We start from the raw sequence: 19,446 nt of genomic DNA on the forward strand, positions 1-19,446 counted from the left end.
AATGCTATAAATAAAAGTCCATATAAGCAAAGTCTGGCATAATTATCACAGTAATTGATCAAATACATGATCTTAAACATTTAAAACAGTGATTTAAATTCTTTATAAATTTTCATTTAATTATTTAACTTCAAGTAAGGCTTTTTTATGTGTTTTCCTTTCTACAAGAATTAAGGGGAGATAACAAATAGATGACAACTACCTACAGACTTGTGAGGGGCTATAACATGTATAATTTTTGGGTTATTTGTATCCTTCACGGTTTTATTTCCTTTGAACTAATCAGCTAATAGAACATTTTGTGAATCATGATACCCCCCCCCCCCCCCCATTATGGTGTAAAATTATTAAGTGTACTATATTGTAAATTTAAGAACCAGCAAAATGGTAAAATAAATATATATTATATTCAAATTCAAATTCAAGACCTCGATCACACATTCTTTTGGATCAAAGCTCTCTAGCTAAAGGCAAATGTTTTCTGTTCCTTCCATTAAACACACTATCAATTTTTTATGTCAAAGACAAGAAAACTAAATTGGTGACACATACCCATAACCAGGGGGGTTTCCGACCCCCCCCCCTTGAAATCAAATAAGTACTGTTAAAGTCAACGTTTTGTTCAAATTGTGACTGTTAAAGTTGAGTTCATGAGTCCAACAACCCCCCCCCCCCCCTTGGAAATTCCTGGCTACGGGCCTGTGACATATGAATAACTAACACACTTAGACAGGTAAGCCTGAAGGGTTAAATGATGATGAAAATGTAATTACTGATCATGATCATCTATTGGTCAAAAATCAAATTTGACATTAAAATTAGAAAGATCATATACCATAGTAAATATATGTATACCATGGTATATGATCTTTCTAATTTTTGGGCTATTTGTATCCTTCCCGGTTTATATGTATACTTCCCAGTGAATATGTATACCACCGACCGTGCAAGGGCTATATAGCCAGTCAAGGTCAGTAAAAACTTCCATTTGATGTACCGGTATGTATACCATATTAACTTTGGACCAATCATGTTAAGTTATCTTTCAATGTTTCAGCAATCACTTTACTGCCCACAGTCCAGTGGTTTCAGAGAGTAAAATCTTTACAAAGTATTACAAAATGTCTAGGGAGTACACAGTCTATGGAATGACAACTAGATACACCTAATATATCTTGATTATAGGACTCGAATTGTTATGAACACATTATTGTGTTCTCATTTAAAAAATAAAAACTATAAAAGATAAAGAGACAGATTGAGGTTTTAAATTTAAGAAACTTTAAATTCATGGTTCCTAATTGAATGGTATCCAGCCATATAAAAAAGAAGATGTGGTATGATTGCCAATGAGACAACTATCAACAAAAGACCAAAATGACACAGACATTCACAACTATAGGTCACTGTACGGCCTTCAACAATGAGCAAAGCCCATACTGCATAGTCAGCTATAAAAGGCCCCGATAAGACAATGTAAAACAATTCAAACAAAAAAACTAAAGGCCTAATTTATATAAAAAAAATGAACGAAAAACAAATATGTAACACATAAACAAACGACAACCACTGAATAACAGGCTCCTGACTTGGGACAGGCACATACATAAATAATGTTGCAGGTTTAAACATGTTAGCGGGATCCCAACCCTCCCCTAAACTGGGACAGTGGTATAACAGTACAACATAAGAACGAACTATAAAAATCAGTTGAAAAAGGCTTAACTCATCAGATGGACAAAAAATACAAATGGATGTGGCCGGGTACTTTGTGTTCTGTTAGATGTATTTCTATTGTATCAATCTGATTTTTATAGTTTGTTCTTATGTTGTAATGTTACACAAATACTTCAGGTTAGGGGTAGGGTTGAGCACTCACAAACATGTTTAACCCATACAACATTATTTTAGTGCCTGTCTGTAGTTCAGTGGTTATTGTTGGTTCATGTTCGTCATATTTGTTTTTCATAAACTTTTTTGTTATAAAATAGTTTTTTTTTTTCTGAATTGAACTAATTCATATTTTCAAGGCGGGGCTTTTATAGCTGACAATACATTATTGGTTTTTCTCATAGTTAAAGGCCTTATGGTTGGCCATATATATTTTATTGCTTACATTCACTTCATTTGAACTTTGGTGGATAGTTGTCTCATCATGATGGCAATCATACCACATCTCTTAATTTTATATGTGTGTATTACCCTAAATATTAGATTTGTCAACCTGAACCATTAAAGATTATTTTTCAGAGTGCAGTCAAAAGTAAGAGAAATTTGTAGGGTTGACAATCTTGGATATGCACTGGCTGCACTTCTCATCTCATATTTGTAACATAGAAATTTAACTATAAGATTTGAATACTTTTCTGAAATTAACGAGTTTTCAAATCAGTGATCATGCACATAGTTTTAATATGTAGCCATCAGAATTTTCATAAACAAGAATGTGTCCATAGTACATGGATACCCCCTCCGCACTATCAGTTTCTATGTTCAATGGAACCTGAAAATGTGGAAAAATCTATCATCAAAATAAGAAAGATCATATAATAGGGAACATGTGTACTAAGTTTCAAGTTGATTGGACTTCAACTTCATCAAAATCTACCTCGACCAAAAGCTTTAACCTGAAAAGGGACAGACGGACAAATGGACAAACGAACAGACGCACAGACCAGAAAATATAATGCCCATAAATGGGGCATAAAAATATGCTTTGGTCAACCTTTTACACATCTTATTGAATGACAAAAAACAAATATGATTTCTCAAATGAAAGTACACAAATGAATATTTATAGATATTTGATATTTGTACCAGCTAAGCGTTCTGACCTGGTTTCAACAAAGATTACAGCAAGTTAGATTATAATAGATTTAAGTTGATCATCTCAAATAGATTCTTTCTCGCTTGAGCAGTTATAGGGAAAGTGAGAAAAGTAATTGAGTATCCCTATTTTACCTTTTTTTTTGGTAATTTATTAACAATGAGCATGTGCGTCCTTAGTTTCTAGCAGTAACTTTTCATACCACTCTACTGTATTGAGAATTTTGTTTCAGTCACAATGATATTTTAAAACTTTGAAGATAAATATTAGAAACACTTTTGTGTTCAATGTCAACAAATCATATTATTATAGATAAAGTGATGCATGTAAGTTTCTTATTAGGCCAATATTGAATTTATGTTTTCAATTAAATGCTATAAATAAAAGTCCATATAAGCAAAGTCTGGCATAGATATCACAATAATTGATTAAATACATGATCTTAAACATTTGAAATAGTGATTTAAATTCTTTATAAATTTTCTTTTAATTATTTAACTTTAAGTAAGGCTTTTTTAATGTGTTTTCCTTTCTACAAGAATTAAGGGGAGATAACAAATAGATGACAACTACCTACAGACTTGTGAGGGGCTATACTTTTTGATTTGTATCCTTCACAGTTTTATTTCCTTTGAACTAATCAGCTAATAGAACATTTTGTGAATCATGATGACCCCCCCCCCCCCCCCATCCTCCCCATTACAGTGTAAAATTATTAAGTGTACTATATTGTAAATTTAAGAACCAGCAAAATGGTAAAATAAATATATATTATATTCAAATTCAAGACCCCACACATTTTATTGGATCAAAGCCCTCTAGCTAAAGGCAAATGTTTTCTGTTCCTTTCATTAAACACACTATCAAATTTTTATGTCAAGGACAAGAAAACTAAATTGGTGACATATGAATAACAAATATACAGCCCGTAACAGAGTAGTGATCGAATTCGTGTTTCTTTACCGTCAGAATAAGTTACGTTATCGACAAACTTGTTTCAGAAGTGACATAATTTAATTTTCTTCATCGACAAAATATTTCATGTCCAACGTGTAAGTTTTCATTGTTTAAGTCGAAGTTTTTTTAACACAGTAAAACATTTTTTATAATCAACCTCTGTCATTGGCATTTTCATTTTAACGGTAAAGGATCAAATACGGCATCTCCAAAAGTTCTATCATTTGTTACAAGGAAATCATTATTCAATCGAACATATGTCTTTGTTCATGACACATATTACATGTATGAAATACAAAGGAGTTGAAATGATCAAATACTTTCGAACTGACGGAAACAAAAATAAATAATCTAGAATGTGTGTTCTGTCATAAACAATGGCTTCGTCGTGCGAATCGACGAGATCATGTTACATGTAGTGATCTTAGCTGTAGAAACAGTTGGTGCGACCACGATACAATCTTTATCAATTTAATATAAGCGATTAATATTCATGACTACAATGATAATGAATTTATTGGAGTCACATCCACTGTTTCTACTGTAAACATGAACTCTTCGGTTAGTGCAATGAAGACACTTTTAAAGATTGAGATTGTTGGTTTATTCTTTACACCTTCGAGGTATTAAAATTATTTCAGTGTTTATTTAAAGTTAAATTTATTTTCAAATCTCTTCTGTTTAAAATTGTCGAAACTTCCGTTTAAGATTTATGTGGTAAGCTATCTATTCTATAGTTAGGACCATTTTATAATAAATACCCTTTTGTACAAGAATACTTTCTTTATAGAAGTATAGATCTGCTGGTTATAGATTTTATTTTTTATAACTTTCATTATTGTGACGATGCGCTATGAAATTCAGATTAATTTATAAATGAAGTTGACGTATATAAATTTTTGGTCATAAACACAAATCTTTTAAATAGTTCGACGAGTGCGTCAATGTTACAGTAGTCTGTTTACTGTAAGTTACTAAGCTTGGCCCAATTCATCTGTCATTTATGGAAACTAATTCACCACTTTCTGAGACATTCATTTTTATTTCACCATCAGACATGGAGCTACATGTGTAACTAAAGGAAAACTCTCAAATTAAAGAAATTTGACATGATATACTGAAACTTTCTTATAATCAATTAAACGACTGCTTTTCTTAGATATGTGATTTTTCATGGTCAAACTGTTTCATTGTTAACGGACATTTTGAGATTTTTTATTGTAAAAAAATGGTGTTTTTTAAAGAAATCAACATTCAAAATTTAGAACTTGATGAACATGAACAGGAAGTTGAATTATTGCACATCTTTGTACTACTTAAAATTGTACTTCAATCTGATGCGTCCTTAAAATGTTCTGACCGTCCTAAGATTTAATGTACGGAAATGTTTCGGTAAATTAAATTCAAATCCGAATTGAATGTTTATGACACACAAAAAGAGAAACCAGAATCTCTTGATGACCAAACCTATGTACACGTTGGGGCGATTTAGAGCTTTTCAGAAGGACCCTTCTTGGAAGCCTTGTGGAGACCTCTAGATTTTTAAATTCCCTCCGTTTTTCTCATGAATGGAGTGTGGTCTCTCTGTAAATTACCCCATATCTTTTCATTTTCCTATTTACCGAAGGTTCCATGTGAAAAATTCCATTGAATCATATCTGTTATTAAACTAAATGTACAAAACAGGCTCAAGAAAAGGCGAAATATTTTTTTCAAACCCGAACTAGAAATCCATTTTTTTTTTTCTAATAGAGCACCTTACATTATTGTCAATGAGTTCAGGCATGTGAAAAATTATATAATCATACACAAGAAAAGAATATTCTCTGTGTGTGCCATTGCAAGAAATAGTTTTGCTCGTTATTTTGTCATATTAAAAAAAAATCTCAACACAATTTTCCCGTTTAAACTGTACTAGAAAAAAGTTTGGCATGTTAAACGGAGAAAGACATATTCTAACAGAAGTACAAATACCAGTCCTCCTTTTTTTGTATACATATGAGAAAACATTTCAAATCCATCACACATACGGTACACATTGTAGTCCGAAAAAATAAAGGACTTCATTCCTATCAAACACCTTTTTAATTGTTTACTAGTATATTTCTTTTAGTTTTGGGTAAAATTGTAAAGGAAATAATACTATCAAGACGTCCTTCCATAAATCTTTTTTTTTTCTGTTCTGACTTTGAAGAAATGACTACTTTTCGCCCAATCGAAATGGTGCATGGACATATTTTGTTTCATATTATTAGAATTATTTTCAATATTATCGGTATTAAACTTGATTATCGACACATGAAAGTTTGTCAGCATTGTCAATCTTTTTAACGTTAAAGTACCAATAGTTTGGTCACTACTCAATTAAGTTTGTCGATAACGTAGCTAATTTTGACGGTAAAGAAACATCAATTCGATCACTTCTCTGTTAAGGGCTGTACTTAAGACAGGTTAGGCTGAAGGGTTAAATGATGATGAAAATGTAATTACTGATCGTGATCATCTATTGGAAGAAAGAATTCATCTTTGTTGCATAAAAAACATTGTATCATGAAATTGGGGTCAAAAATCAAATTTGACATTAATTATGTATACAATGGTATATGATCTTTCTTTGAATAACCAGACTACACTAGTAAATACCAGTATACAAGTGTCAACATAAAGTATTGCGACACATTAACATTGCGTAAAAAAAATGGGAGTTAATTGTATTAAAATTTTTGCATTTTTTCAACTTGTTTTAATCATTTCTACTTTAAACAGAAACAATCATATCCAAAAATTATTTTTATAATTTCATCTAACATCATTATTCATCAAAACATTCACAGATTATCTTTAAAATAACTTTTATTATTATTTTTATTCATTTAATCATTTTGACAGGCATTTCCATTTCTTACATGGAATCTGCCTTAGGATCAATCATATTAAGTTATATTTTAATGTAGCAGCAGTCAATGGTATCAGTGAGGAAAATCTTCGAAATACGGAGAAAATTGAGTCGGGATTACAATATATGGTGACAAACTTTATTCACACTTTTGAATAAAGGTTGACAGATTATACTAATTATAAACACTTTAGAGTGTTCTCATTTAACAGATAGACAGTCATAGGTTTCAAATTTAACAAAATTTAAATGCATGGTTCACAATTGTATGGTTTCAATTAAAATCTATTTTAGCAAAGTCTGCATCAGTATTACAGGCACTGATAAACTCTACTATTAAAATAATGTGAAATAATTTTGAACTCTTTCTGCTTTTTACTTTAGAAAAAGCAATTAAAAATTTGGATTAAAATTCAATTTTCATTCTTACAGAATTAAGGGGAGATAAAATAAAATTTACATCACAAAAATATATGCAGTTTGACACTGAAAATACATTTAAAATAAATTGTGTGTAATAGTTTTATAAACAACAGAAAAGAAAAGCGAGGCACAATATCAACAATGTTTATGAAAAAGAAAATAATTAAATTATATCCGTCAAAGATCAAGTGAAAAATATGGGATTTGTGTTACAGACAAGCAGCTGGGATTTCAAAAACAACCCTAATTATATGTCTTATTTTATTTTAAACTGAAGTCTCATAAAAATTGTGAGGTATAAATAAATCTTATGGCAAAATCACACTTAAAACCATTTATTTATGTAAAAAGACATACAACATGTAAAAAATATAATAAAAAGATGTTTCATAAATAACTGACCCATTGATATTTTGTAACCAAGGTGAATATGACTTCTTGAACATTTTAGCTGGAGGTATAGCCATTTGTTACACTAATTTTATTTAAAAGAACCTGCTACCATGTTATTAAAACCAGTGTGAAGAAATCTATGAAACCAGAAGTAGCAACTTATCTCCCTTATTTCAAGCAAAATTAATTAAAAGCTATATTTTGTTTTAAATCACGATAAAGAACTAAGCTGTCATCTAACAATGACCAAAAGTTAATATTTTCCTATCAAGATATTTGCATTTCAGATCTTCAACTGTTCTACAAACAATTGGTTTTCAATTCTTTTCATTTTTTTTTTATCCAAATATTTAATACCCAATCTTACCAAGGAGGACAAATTCTAACAATGGTTCCAATAGAAATCTTCATTTCTTCCGCCATTTCTGATGTGAATAGAACATAAAACTCCTTCTCCTCTCCAATGCTGTTCCCTTCTGTCTTTATTAGCTCTTGACATTTAGCTAACTGTAAAGAATACAGCATTTCATAGTCCAGGACTTTAACAACTACTGACTTGGAAGACACTGTCAAATCAAAATAAATAAATAAATACTTGTGTACAATTCTATACCAAAATAGAGTCACAATATATTTTCAACTGGGGTGTGTGAGTGGTTTTGTTTTTACTTTTTTATCATTTTTGGTTAAAAATAAATAAAAGTCTATTCAAATGGAAAATTGCTAGAATTCGAATTATTCTTTTCTAAAATTTGAAAAATAAAAAAGTAGAGATGAGAATCTTCGAATATGATCATTTTGGCCTTTACACAGTTAGTTAACCTTCCTGAGAAAAATGTTACAAAACTGTTTTATTTGGATGTCATGTGTCAAATTATGTAAGTGTTCAGTAAACTGAGGAAGTTGTTGAGTATGAATCTGAAAACACATAACACAGTAAACCTGAATTATATAAACCCTGAAACCAAATATCAGAATGTAATTCATGAGAAAAATTTGACATAAATTTTCAACTTGGATGTCATGTGTTAAATGACACCAGTGTTCTGTAAATACAACAATGTAGGAAGTTGTTGAGAGAGGAATCTGAAAACACATCACACAGTAAAGTTGACTTATATAAACTTGTAAACTAAATTTCAAAAATCCTTGTAATAAAGTTGCTGAAAAAGATGCGATGAAAATATTCATGGGTCAGACCGAAGGACTGACAGGTGGATGGACGGACAGATGTGTGGACAGACAGACAGCCAGACAGAGGTTAAAAAATAACCCCCCACTTTTTTGAAGCAGGGGTATAATAATTATTGTTGTACATACATATGATTTTATATTACCTTTTTCTTCTGTAACAGTCTGATGGTTCCACACTCTAACAGCTGATCGTTCTCTAATTTGTAACTTATATAACTGGTCAGCTAGACCATTTCTGTAATTAAATTATATTATATATTACAAAACTACTACCGGTATTATCTAGCAATATTGACTTTGTGGATTTCACTCTCTATGAAGTCAAATTTCATCATTGAATAAGGAACCATGAATTCATGATCCAACATTTTCAACATTGAACAAACATGGGATTGATGAATATTTTAACAGAGAAAATTCTGCATCCAGAGTTATGCCTTCAGATGGTCCCTAAACAATAATATATACTAGTTCAGTGTAATGAACCACACTAAACTCTTTGAATGATTCATAATTAAAAAAACAACAGACAAAACTATAGATAGAGGCTTAATAAAATTAACGGTACCAATTTTCTTGCACCAGATGCGCATTTCGACAATACATGTCTCTTCAGTGATGCTCGTGTCCAAAATATTTGAAATCCAAAGCTTATATAAAAGATGAAGAGCTATAATCCAAAAGGTCCAAAAAGTATAGCCAAATCCATGAAAGGAATCAGAGCTTTGCATGAGGGAGATACATTCCTTAATTTATAATAATTTCTAATATTTTGTAACAGCAAATTTTAATAACACAAAAAATCTGTATGTTCATGCCAGTACCGAAGTACTGGCTACTGGGCTGGTGATACCCTCGGGGACTAATAGTCCACCAGCAGAGGCATCGACCCAGTGGTAGTAATAAAATTAACGGTACCAATTTTCTTGCACCAGATGCGCATTTCGACAATACATGTATCTTCAGTGATGCTCGTGTCCAAAATATTTGAAATCCAAAGCTTATATAAAAGATGAAGAGCTATAATCCAAAAGGTCCAAAAAGTATAGCCAAATCCATGAAAGGAATCAGAGCTTTGCATGAGGGAGATACATTCCTTAATTTATAATAATTTCTAATATTTTGTAACAGCAAATTTTAATAACACAAAAAATCTGTATGTTCATGCCAGTACCGAAGTACTGGCTACTGGGCTGGTGATACCCTCGGGGCTTAAGGTTCCAGACTATGGACAGGCGCAAAAAAAGTGGCTGGGTTTAGCATGTTTTGTAAAATCTAAACCCTCTACCTTTACCTCTAGCTAATGAGGAATAAATAAGCACACAGTGAAACTAATTTATCCACTTACACATAAAAATATGTACCTTGTAAATTTCTTTTTCTTTTTGGCAGAATCTTCCTTTAACAATACTTTAGGGCTAGGAGATTGCTTTGTTGGGGTTTTCATATCAAGGGATTTAAGCCATTCACTGGCTTTTACTTTTGTCTTTTGGCTGGGACTAATGGATGTTGCTGATGCTTCAGTGCTAGTAGGAATTTCAATACTTTCAATGCTATCTTGAATATCTGAATTCTAGAAAAAGGAAAAATGCCATCAATTGATAATTAATATTTACAAAGCACCAACACGGTGCAAAAGGCAAAATCTTTTTTTTTTTTGGAGTGGGGGGGAGGTCAGATCATTGTTTCTATAATTCTATGTTTTTTTATTTGTTTTACTATTTCATACTTTATTTTCCTGCCAATTGATCTTTATTATGTTAGTATTAAACATGAATCAAATATTTGCCACTGGACTTTAATCAACCATTTTAACATGACATCCTTCAAACGCTTTGAATACACACCCGTGGTAAAATATGAATATATTGCATTGGCTGTTCCGATCGTTCTCCCACGTCATATGTTTTTTTATGAATGAAGTACTCGACGTCATAGAATGATGACGTAATAATTTAAGCATTTTACGGGACAATACATGCTTCTGATTCCCAAAATCATCACAACAAGGAAACGTAAACAAACGATGATAAATGTGTTATAAACCCATTTTTTTATACATAGAAGACATATAAGTAAATAATCATTAAAATTCATCCAAATCTATCTAAATACGTTATTGTAAATAGTTTGAGCATGTCACTTATCCTGTTTGCTACGTTCTTTTATGCCAATCATGTGTTAATTTATTGGAATGGCAAATATTTGCCTCCACCTAGAGCGCTTCGATCCAAAAGAATTGCTGTATTTGTCCTATTAGAATCGAAATAATTCATGGGGGCTTGAATATATCTAGATTTAACCACAGGATTTCCCTTAAAAATAAGAGGGGAATGAATACGACATTCCATTTAAAAAACAAATCTTGTATAGTATTAAGATGACCCATTCACACTATCATTTTCTATGTTCAGTGGACTGTGAAAATGGGGGAATATCTCTTAATTTGGTATTTAAATTAGAAAGATCATACCATAGGGAACATGTGTACTAAGTTTGAAGTTGATTGGACTTCAACTTCATCAAAAACTACCTGGACCAAAAACTTTAACCTGAAAGGGGACAGGCAGACAAATGGACAAACGAACAGATGCACAGACCAGAAAACATAATGCCCATAAATGGGGGATAAAAATGTGCTTTGGTCAACACTTTTACACATCTTATTGAATGGCAAAAAACAAATATGATTTCTCAAATGAAAGTACACAAATGAATATTTATAGATATTTGTACCAGCTAAGCCTTCTGACCTGGTTTCAACAAAGATTACAGCATGTAAGAGTGTGATTATAGATTATCTTTGATCATCTCAAATAGATTCTTTCTCGCTTCAGCAGGTATAGGGAAAGTGAGAAAAGTAATTGAGTATCCCTATTTTACCTATGACAACTTTAGTAATTTCATTATCAATGAGCAAATGCGTCCTTAGTTTCTAGCATTAGTTTTTCATATCACTCTACTGTGCTGAGAAAGAAAATTTTCAGTCAGAATGATTTTTTTAATTGATGATAGATATTAGGAACACTGGGTGTTCTATGTCAACAAATAATACTATAATAGATAGAGAGCTGCATGCAAGTTTCTCATTAGGCCAATATTGAATTTATGTTTTCAATTAAATGCTATAAATAAAAGTCCATATAAGCAAAGTCTGGCATCGATATCACAGTAATTGATTAAATACATGAACTTAAACATTTAAAATAGTAGTTAAAATTCTTTATAAATTTTCTTTTAACAGTTTAACTTTAAGTAAGGCTTTTTTTATGTGTTTTCCTTTCTACAAGAATTAAGGGGAGATAACAAATAGATGTCAATTACCTACTGACTTGTGAGGGGCTATATTTTTTGAGTTATTTGTATCCTTCACGGTTTTATTTCCTTTGAACTAATCAGCTAATAGAACATTTTGTGAATCATGATGACACCCCCCCCCCCCCTCCATTATGGTGTAAAATTATTAAGTGTACAATTTTATCGCGAGAAATTTATTTTGGAATGAAGAGGTACCCAATGTCTACCAACATTATCGATATTAAACATAACATATTTGTACCTATTCTTCAAAAACACAGATCAGAAGTTTCTCCTGGTAATAGATCTTAATCTGAATTGTATATAGTATTGTAAAAATTCCTTATATTCCAATCAACATGTAAATGTATTTTACATAAAAGCTTTTGCAAAGAGACATATTACACACACATGTCAATATTTACACACCCTCCGATAAGTTGTCAGAAAGTTTTAAAGGACAAAAGTCAGAATAATAATTTTATAAATGCATCAGATATTTTCAAATGTTGATAACTCTCCATGAAATAGATTTGACACAGCTTCAGGTCTGTTGTATGTTCCAAAAATTTATGAAAGGTATGCATTTTGCAAAATGCAGGAACAGGGTGGGGTACTGGTTGTCTAAGCTGATCATTCCCTCCTGTTGATTATAATAAACAATATTTTATAATAACTATAATGTGCATACTTATATTGAAACCATTACCTTATCTGACTTTGTGTTAGATCCACTCAGTGTAAAAGAAGATCTTGAATCTGCATCTTCAATCAAGTCTGCTTCATTCTAAATCAAAATTGAAAAAAACAAATCTAAATCCACTTCAGATTCAGACTAAATTGTAGAAGAAACTATGGTGTAAAAGAGTATACAGAAATGTCAAGTCCTTGATAGCAGGCTTTTTCATCCGACTGTATGAATTTGAAATATCTATCCCCAGCATAAAACCACATTATCGTGTAATATACATCAACTAAAATTCTTTCTCCAATAACACCATATGTACAAAATGTATGAATGAATATATGTTAAATAAACATCATGAGACAGTAGCACAAATAACCAAAAGACTGCTGGCATGCCTAGTTTGATAATTTTTTACAAAGAAATTTTCTACAACACCCATTTTCTTTCTAACCAACTACATAAAAAGAAAAAATTCTGAAGTGAGCAAAAAGGAAACTTTAATTATTTTTTTTATTATTTATTCATTTGACCTTTCTAATTTATGATATATTTAACCTACTCTCCAAGGAAGAAAATTGCTAGCCCTACACAATTTATTTTACATAATATAAATGGTATTGTTTTTAAATGTTATAGAATACAAATTAATTGTATACCTGTGCTGAGATCTTACAGCTAAATTTTAAACTGCCTTCAGCCTCACTTTCATTATCACTGTTTTCAAAATCTATTTTACTCTGCTGTGGCATGTCTGTTTCCTTTATCTTCTTTTTTTCAGTAGTCTGACATTTTGATTCTTTTTTAATTAATCTTGAGTTTTCTTCTTTATCTGATACGGGTGATAAATCATCTTCACTTGAACTCCATTTAATGGTATTTTCAACTGCAACAACAAACTGCTTCATTCAAGATAAATTTGTAAAAGACAATATTTTAAAACAATTGGAAAAAAATCATTGTCATAAAAAATTTACAGTATTATACATAATGAAGAAGGAATCAGAAATGGTAGAATGAAAACCCTTTAACAACATGACTATCCATAAAACATCATTAAGGAGCATACCATTTCCCTAAAATATGTATCAGAGTAGAATAACATACACAATGTCCATCATATTTGAATATCAGATTAGCAACCAGATGCTCCGCAGGGTGCAGCTTTATACGACCGCAGAGGTTGAACCCTGAACGGTTTGGGCAAGTATGGACACAACTTTCAGGCTGGATTCAGCTCTAAATTTGGATTGTGATTAAATAGTTGACACAGCATAGGTTTCTGACACAGAATGAATGTGGTCTAATGAACTTAAAATATTTTTTTTGCCTTTGAGCAATTCACTATGCTGATGAATATTAATCCTCTCAAAAAAATGTTTGAAGAAATTTTCTTTTTATTTATGAAATCTGAAATGAGAAAAATTTACCCCCCCCCCCCCCCTCCCCCATTTTTTTTCACATCCCCCTTTCCCTTTTTCCAAAACTGATCGCAATCCAAATTTCTAATGGAGTTTGCAACAATAACTACTCATTTAAATACATCATGAAATATTAAAATGTAAAATAAAGTGCTTGTTATCACTGAATGGTAAAGATTGTTTTAATTTATCAGTTGGTAGTAAAAGTGAATATACATTGTATATTGTATAAAACAATGATTTAAGTTGATTCAACTACTATTCTGGACAAAGAAAGATAACTCCAATTAAAATTTCTTGCTATTGCACAATATTGTGCAATTAGATATTTCTTGCTATTGCGCAATACTGTGCAATTGAAAATATTTGCTATTGCACAATACTGTGCAATTGAAGATGTTTTGCTATTGCACAATACTGTGCAATTGAAAATTTCTTGCTATTGCACAATACTGTGCAATTGAAGATTTCTTGCTATTGCTGAATACTGTGCAATTGAAAATTTCTTGCTATTGCACAATACTTAATAAAATAATTTTGGATCCTGATTTGAACCAACTTGAAAACTGGGCCCATAATCAAAAATCTAAGTACATGTTTAGATTCAGCATATCAAAAAAGCCCAAGAATTCAATTTTGTTAAATCAAACTTAGTTTAATATTTTTGACCCTTTGGACTTTAATGTAGACCAATTTGAAAACTGGACCAAAAATTAAGAATCTACATACACAGTTAGATTTGGCATATCAAAGAATCCCAATTAACCAATTTTTGAAGAAATCAACATGATCAAACAAGTTAAATTTTGGACCCCGATTTGGACCAACTTGAAAACTGGGCCAATAATCAAAAATTTAAGTACATTTTGAGATTCAGCATATCAAAGAACCCCAAGGATTCAATTTTTGTTAAAATCAAACTAAGTTTAATTTTGGACCCTTTGGACCTTAATGTAGACCAATTTGAAAACGGGACCAAAAAATAAGAATCTACATACACAGTTAGATTCGGCATATCAAACTCAAAGAACCCCAATTATTCAATTTTTGATGAAATCAAACAAAGTTCAATTTTGGACCCTTTGTGCCCCTTATTCCTAAACTGTTGGGACCAAAACTCCCAAAATCAAACCCAACCTTCTTTTTATGGTCATAAACCTTGTGTATAAATTTCATAGATTTCTATTTACTTATACTAAAGTTATGGTGCGAAAACCAAGAATAATGCTTATTTGGGCCCCTTTTTGGCCCCTAATTCCTAAACTGTTGGGACCTCACTTCCCAAAATCAATCCCAACCTTTCTTTTGTGGTCATTAACCTTGTGTTAAATTTCATTGATTTCTTTTTGCTTATACTAAAGTTATTGTGCGAAAATCAAGAATAATGCTTATTTGGGCCCTTCTTTTGCCCCCAATTCCTAAACTGTTAGAACCAAAACTCCCAAAATCAATCCCAACCTTTCTTTTGTGGTCATAAACCTTGTGTCAAAATTTCATAGATTTCTATTTACTTAAAATAAAGTTATAGTCTGAAAACCAAGAAAATGCTTATTTGGGCCCTTTTTGGCCCCTAATTCCTAAAATGTTGGGACCAAAACTCCCAAAATCAATCTCAACCTTCCTTTTGTGGTCATAAACCTTGTGTTAAAATTTCATAGATTTCTATTCACTTTTACTAAAGTTAGAGTGCGAAAACAAAAAGTATTCGGATGACAAACATGTATGCAATAATATCCTTCAAGTACTCATCATGTACTCCTGGCTCATAATTATAAATCCTTCATTTTTTACCAATATTCTTACATTGTCTTAGAAAAAGGTCTAATTATATTACTATATGTATAAACCTATGTCTATGTCATTTGGTCTCTAGAAGAGTGTTGTCTCATTTATAATCATATCTCATCTTCTTATTTTTATAGGAGCCATTGAAATAATGTCAGGTTTTAGAACACAAATGCTAATTAATGTGAAAAGTAAGTGAATAAATCATAATATAAACTTAAAGGGTCAGCTAAATAAAAAAAAATGAAAAGCCCTCACAGAGATGCAACTAATCGTCGGACCCGTCGGACCTAAGGGGCAGAATTTATGCAGGTCCGGCAAAACTCGTAGCTGTGCAGGACCTGATGGCCGGCAATATTTAAGTCCGCTTGGGTCCGCCAAAACTGAAATCCCCGTCGGCCCCGGCAGAGTATTTTGTTTATAAAATTGCGATCATCTTTAATAAAAGTAAATGTCCTGTTCCCCCGCATTTTCTAACTCCGGGAACCAGTATTTCCGCCCAGTAATAGTCTTTCGTACCTTGTCCATCTCGCCCCGAACAATTCTCCTTATTTCCGTCATGTTTTTTGTTTTAGAAATTCGCTCTCTAGGAAGGAGGTCTATTAAGCATAGTTGATAAGTTCAGGAAATATGTCATGGCCGATAAAATTTGTAAGTGGGTCGAAACCCGGTAAAAGACCAAACCAGTCACCTATTCAAGTTGATAAAGCTGTAAAGCGGTCTTTGTACGACTATGAGTCAGATTTTGAATTTGAACAGAATGAAACTACCAATGACTATCTTGTTTCCAAGTACTCTTGTGAAGAATAACTTTTAATCAGATCAATATTATGTAATTATGTAATGTATTATTCAATAAACTACAATTGTTATGAATCACAGGTTATTTTAAAATAATAATAATATCAACAAAATCAAAATTAACGTTTGTTCAATAGCATAATTTCATTTGATTTTTGAGTGAAAATATGGGTCTGGCAGAAATTTGATGGGTCTGGCAAAACTTGATACCCTGTAGGCCCCATTGTCTGACAGGAAAAAAAAACTGTTTGCATCTCTGCCCTCAACAAAGATTTAAGACAGCTGATCATGACCAGTTACATGAAATGCACATAAATGATTTGTTATGTAAAGTAAACTTTACCTTCTAACTCTGCCTCTGATTCTGAATCACAAGGCATGCATATTCTATATTTCTGGGGTTGTCTTGCAGGCAAACTTCTCCTTTTGGTTGGCCTACTATTGTCACATTCTGTAAATCCAGAGAACCCTTCTGTAGCTCTCTGCCATTCTGAAACTTTACTGGTCTTTGTTACATTGCTATTTTTAAAAATGTTGGTTTTTGTTGTTAATTTTTGGTCATGATATATTTTCTTCCCGGAATAATCAAGCTAGAAATAGAAATAGAAATGTAAAAGAACACAAGATCCTTATGATTACAGTAAGTATTATACATGTTATAGACCATTGTAATGAAAATTTCTACCTTTCAGCAGATTTGTTAATTCAATTTAACAAACTCAATAACACATCGTAAATTTTATTGTGTATTATTTAGATATTTAGATACGATTGGAGTAGATCCTTTAAATAAACTTATTCTAACAGGTCCAATGGCATTTTATTATAAAAAGAAATGCAGGTATGCGTAGCATACGAATGCCAATTCGACTACTCGTCCCTGCATACATGCAGACACTGCTGTATAAAAATCATGACCATGCGGGATGAATGCTCACTTGCAGTTAATCAATATTGGTCAAATCAGGCTTTTATAGCTTTTATAAAAGTTGCAGACTTGCTATGGGCTTCTAGTTAACACGGATGGAGAACAGAAACAGAAAGCGCAAGTATTCCTAATGTTTCAACCAGTCCATTTTCATGATTTTGTTGGATTTGCCCTATCAGTGCATTAAAACAAAGCTTGTCTGTAGTTTTGGTAAATGTGGTGTTATTGGGAATGGAAACTTAAATTAAATTTATTCCATAAGTCAAATTACTATGCAGTCCGGTGTATCTGCGCACCTATGACTTATGACTTCACTTTATTCAACCGATAAAACCAATAATTGGATAATTTTGTGTGAACACATTCATAACATACTTTTATTTCATAAAATCTTCTGTTTGTACGGTTTCATCCTCTAGATTTTGTGTTATGTGTGTCCAAAATTAGGGAAACTCCTGTTTTGAGAGTTCCTCTAATGTCCGGTGATTTTGCGCATGCCTTCTAAAAATTGCTTATTTGGAATAAAGGAATTATTTTATACTACGAAATATAGCTGAGTTTGTACCAACGAAACACACTTCCAAGGATCTGGATGAAGAGCAAAAATTATTTCAATCTGATATTAATTTGACTTAAAATAAAACAAATTTTATCTGATGATGTAATTTTTTTAATGGAAATTGGCCAAATATTGTAAATGACAGGTTTGCAGTTATTAATTAATTCTTGAACATATCAATTTTATTCTTTTCTATCTCTTTGGAACTGAAGGCTCAGAACACTAACAAGAACGATTTTGTATGTGTTACTGTGTTGATATGACGAAATCAGCTGATGCGCGATATCACGGGCCGCGCGGACACCGGGGACTCCACTGTATATAATAAACCAACAGTGACAAAGCTTTCTATTATTAATATTATTAGGCCAATTAAAATTAATTGATAGATTTTCATCCCTGCCCGCCCCTCTGAAATCGTCCCGCCCCGATTTTTTTTATTTTTAGTAATTTACGGTTTCCGGATATTGTTCATTTCCGTTTCCGGTAACCGTCAAAAAATTTCGTTTCCTTCAAAACTTCCTGTTTTAAATTTCTATTTTCGTATTTCTTTGAGTGATTTAAAATGATTCTGCAGCTCTTCATAACAAAATAATTTACCGAGAATAGAGAATGATTACGAGAAGGGCATGAAATAATCGGGATACAAGTAAAACGCTGTGTCCAAGAGCGCAAATCGCGGCATGCATGACACAAATTTCTGTGATTAGAAAACCGGTGATTTTTTTATTGCTAAAATCACTTTGTGGCAGGAATCTTGGACTGTGAATTATATCCAAAAAACAAGAATTGTGAAATACATAGGTACAAATACATAACACTGGATTAAATAAATTGACACAAGCACGAACTTGTTTGATTTATGACAGTATATTGAGCAGCTGATATTGAGTTAAAAATTCGGCAAACATACACTTAGATTACTCATGGCTACTTTTTCTCTTTTTTTTGACAAAGAGCAAACACCTTCTGTGCCATTTCTCTCAACAGAATCATTTAACATCTTCTTCTCTTTTTGTTAGTCATGTTTTACATATTAATTAATAGTATGTGTATCTTTAAGAAGAAACAAAAGCACGTACCAATCCTATTTTTTCAAAACTGTTTGAGTTTTCATTTTATTCTGTACTCGTAATTCTTTTGTTGCATACCAATGCATATTTGTTTCATTTTATGGAGACAAAAAAAAAACATTGCTTAGAAAGACAAATAAATTTGGTGAAGGTAGTCCAACTGAAGAGAGCATTTCTCTATGTTTTTGCTGTTTAATAAAAATAGGT

At 31.7% G+C, this 19,446-nt stretch overlaps 1 protein-coding gene across 1 annotated transcript in view; it reads right to left on the minus strand.

Annotated features, from left to right (window-relative positions):
• Nucleotides 1–17,269, minus strand: part of LOC139523585 (DNA repair-scaffolding protein-like) — a gene marked incomplete at its 5' end in the record, with an annotated part of 35,133 nt that extends 17,864 nt beyond the window's left edge. The window contains 6 exon segments of the mRNA XM_071317711.1: nt 7,864–8,062; nt 8,834–8,925; nt 10,055–10,263; nt 12,697–12,774; nt 13,332–13,558; nt 17,023–17,269. Coding sequence (XP_071173812.1) covers nt 7,864–8,062; nt 8,834–8,925; nt 10,055–10,263; nt 12,697–12,774; nt 13,332–13,558; nt 17,023–17,269 — 1,052 coding nt within the window.
• Nucleotides 17,270–19,446: the final 2,177 nt, after the last annotated feature.

This window comes from Mytilus edulis, chromosome 5 (assembly GCF_963676685.1).
Source record: "Mytilus edulis chromosome 5, xbMytEdul2.2, whole genome shotgun sequence".
Lineage (NCBI taxonomy): Eukaryota > Metazoa > Mollusca > Bivalvia > Mytilida > Mytilidae > Mytilus > Mytilus edulis.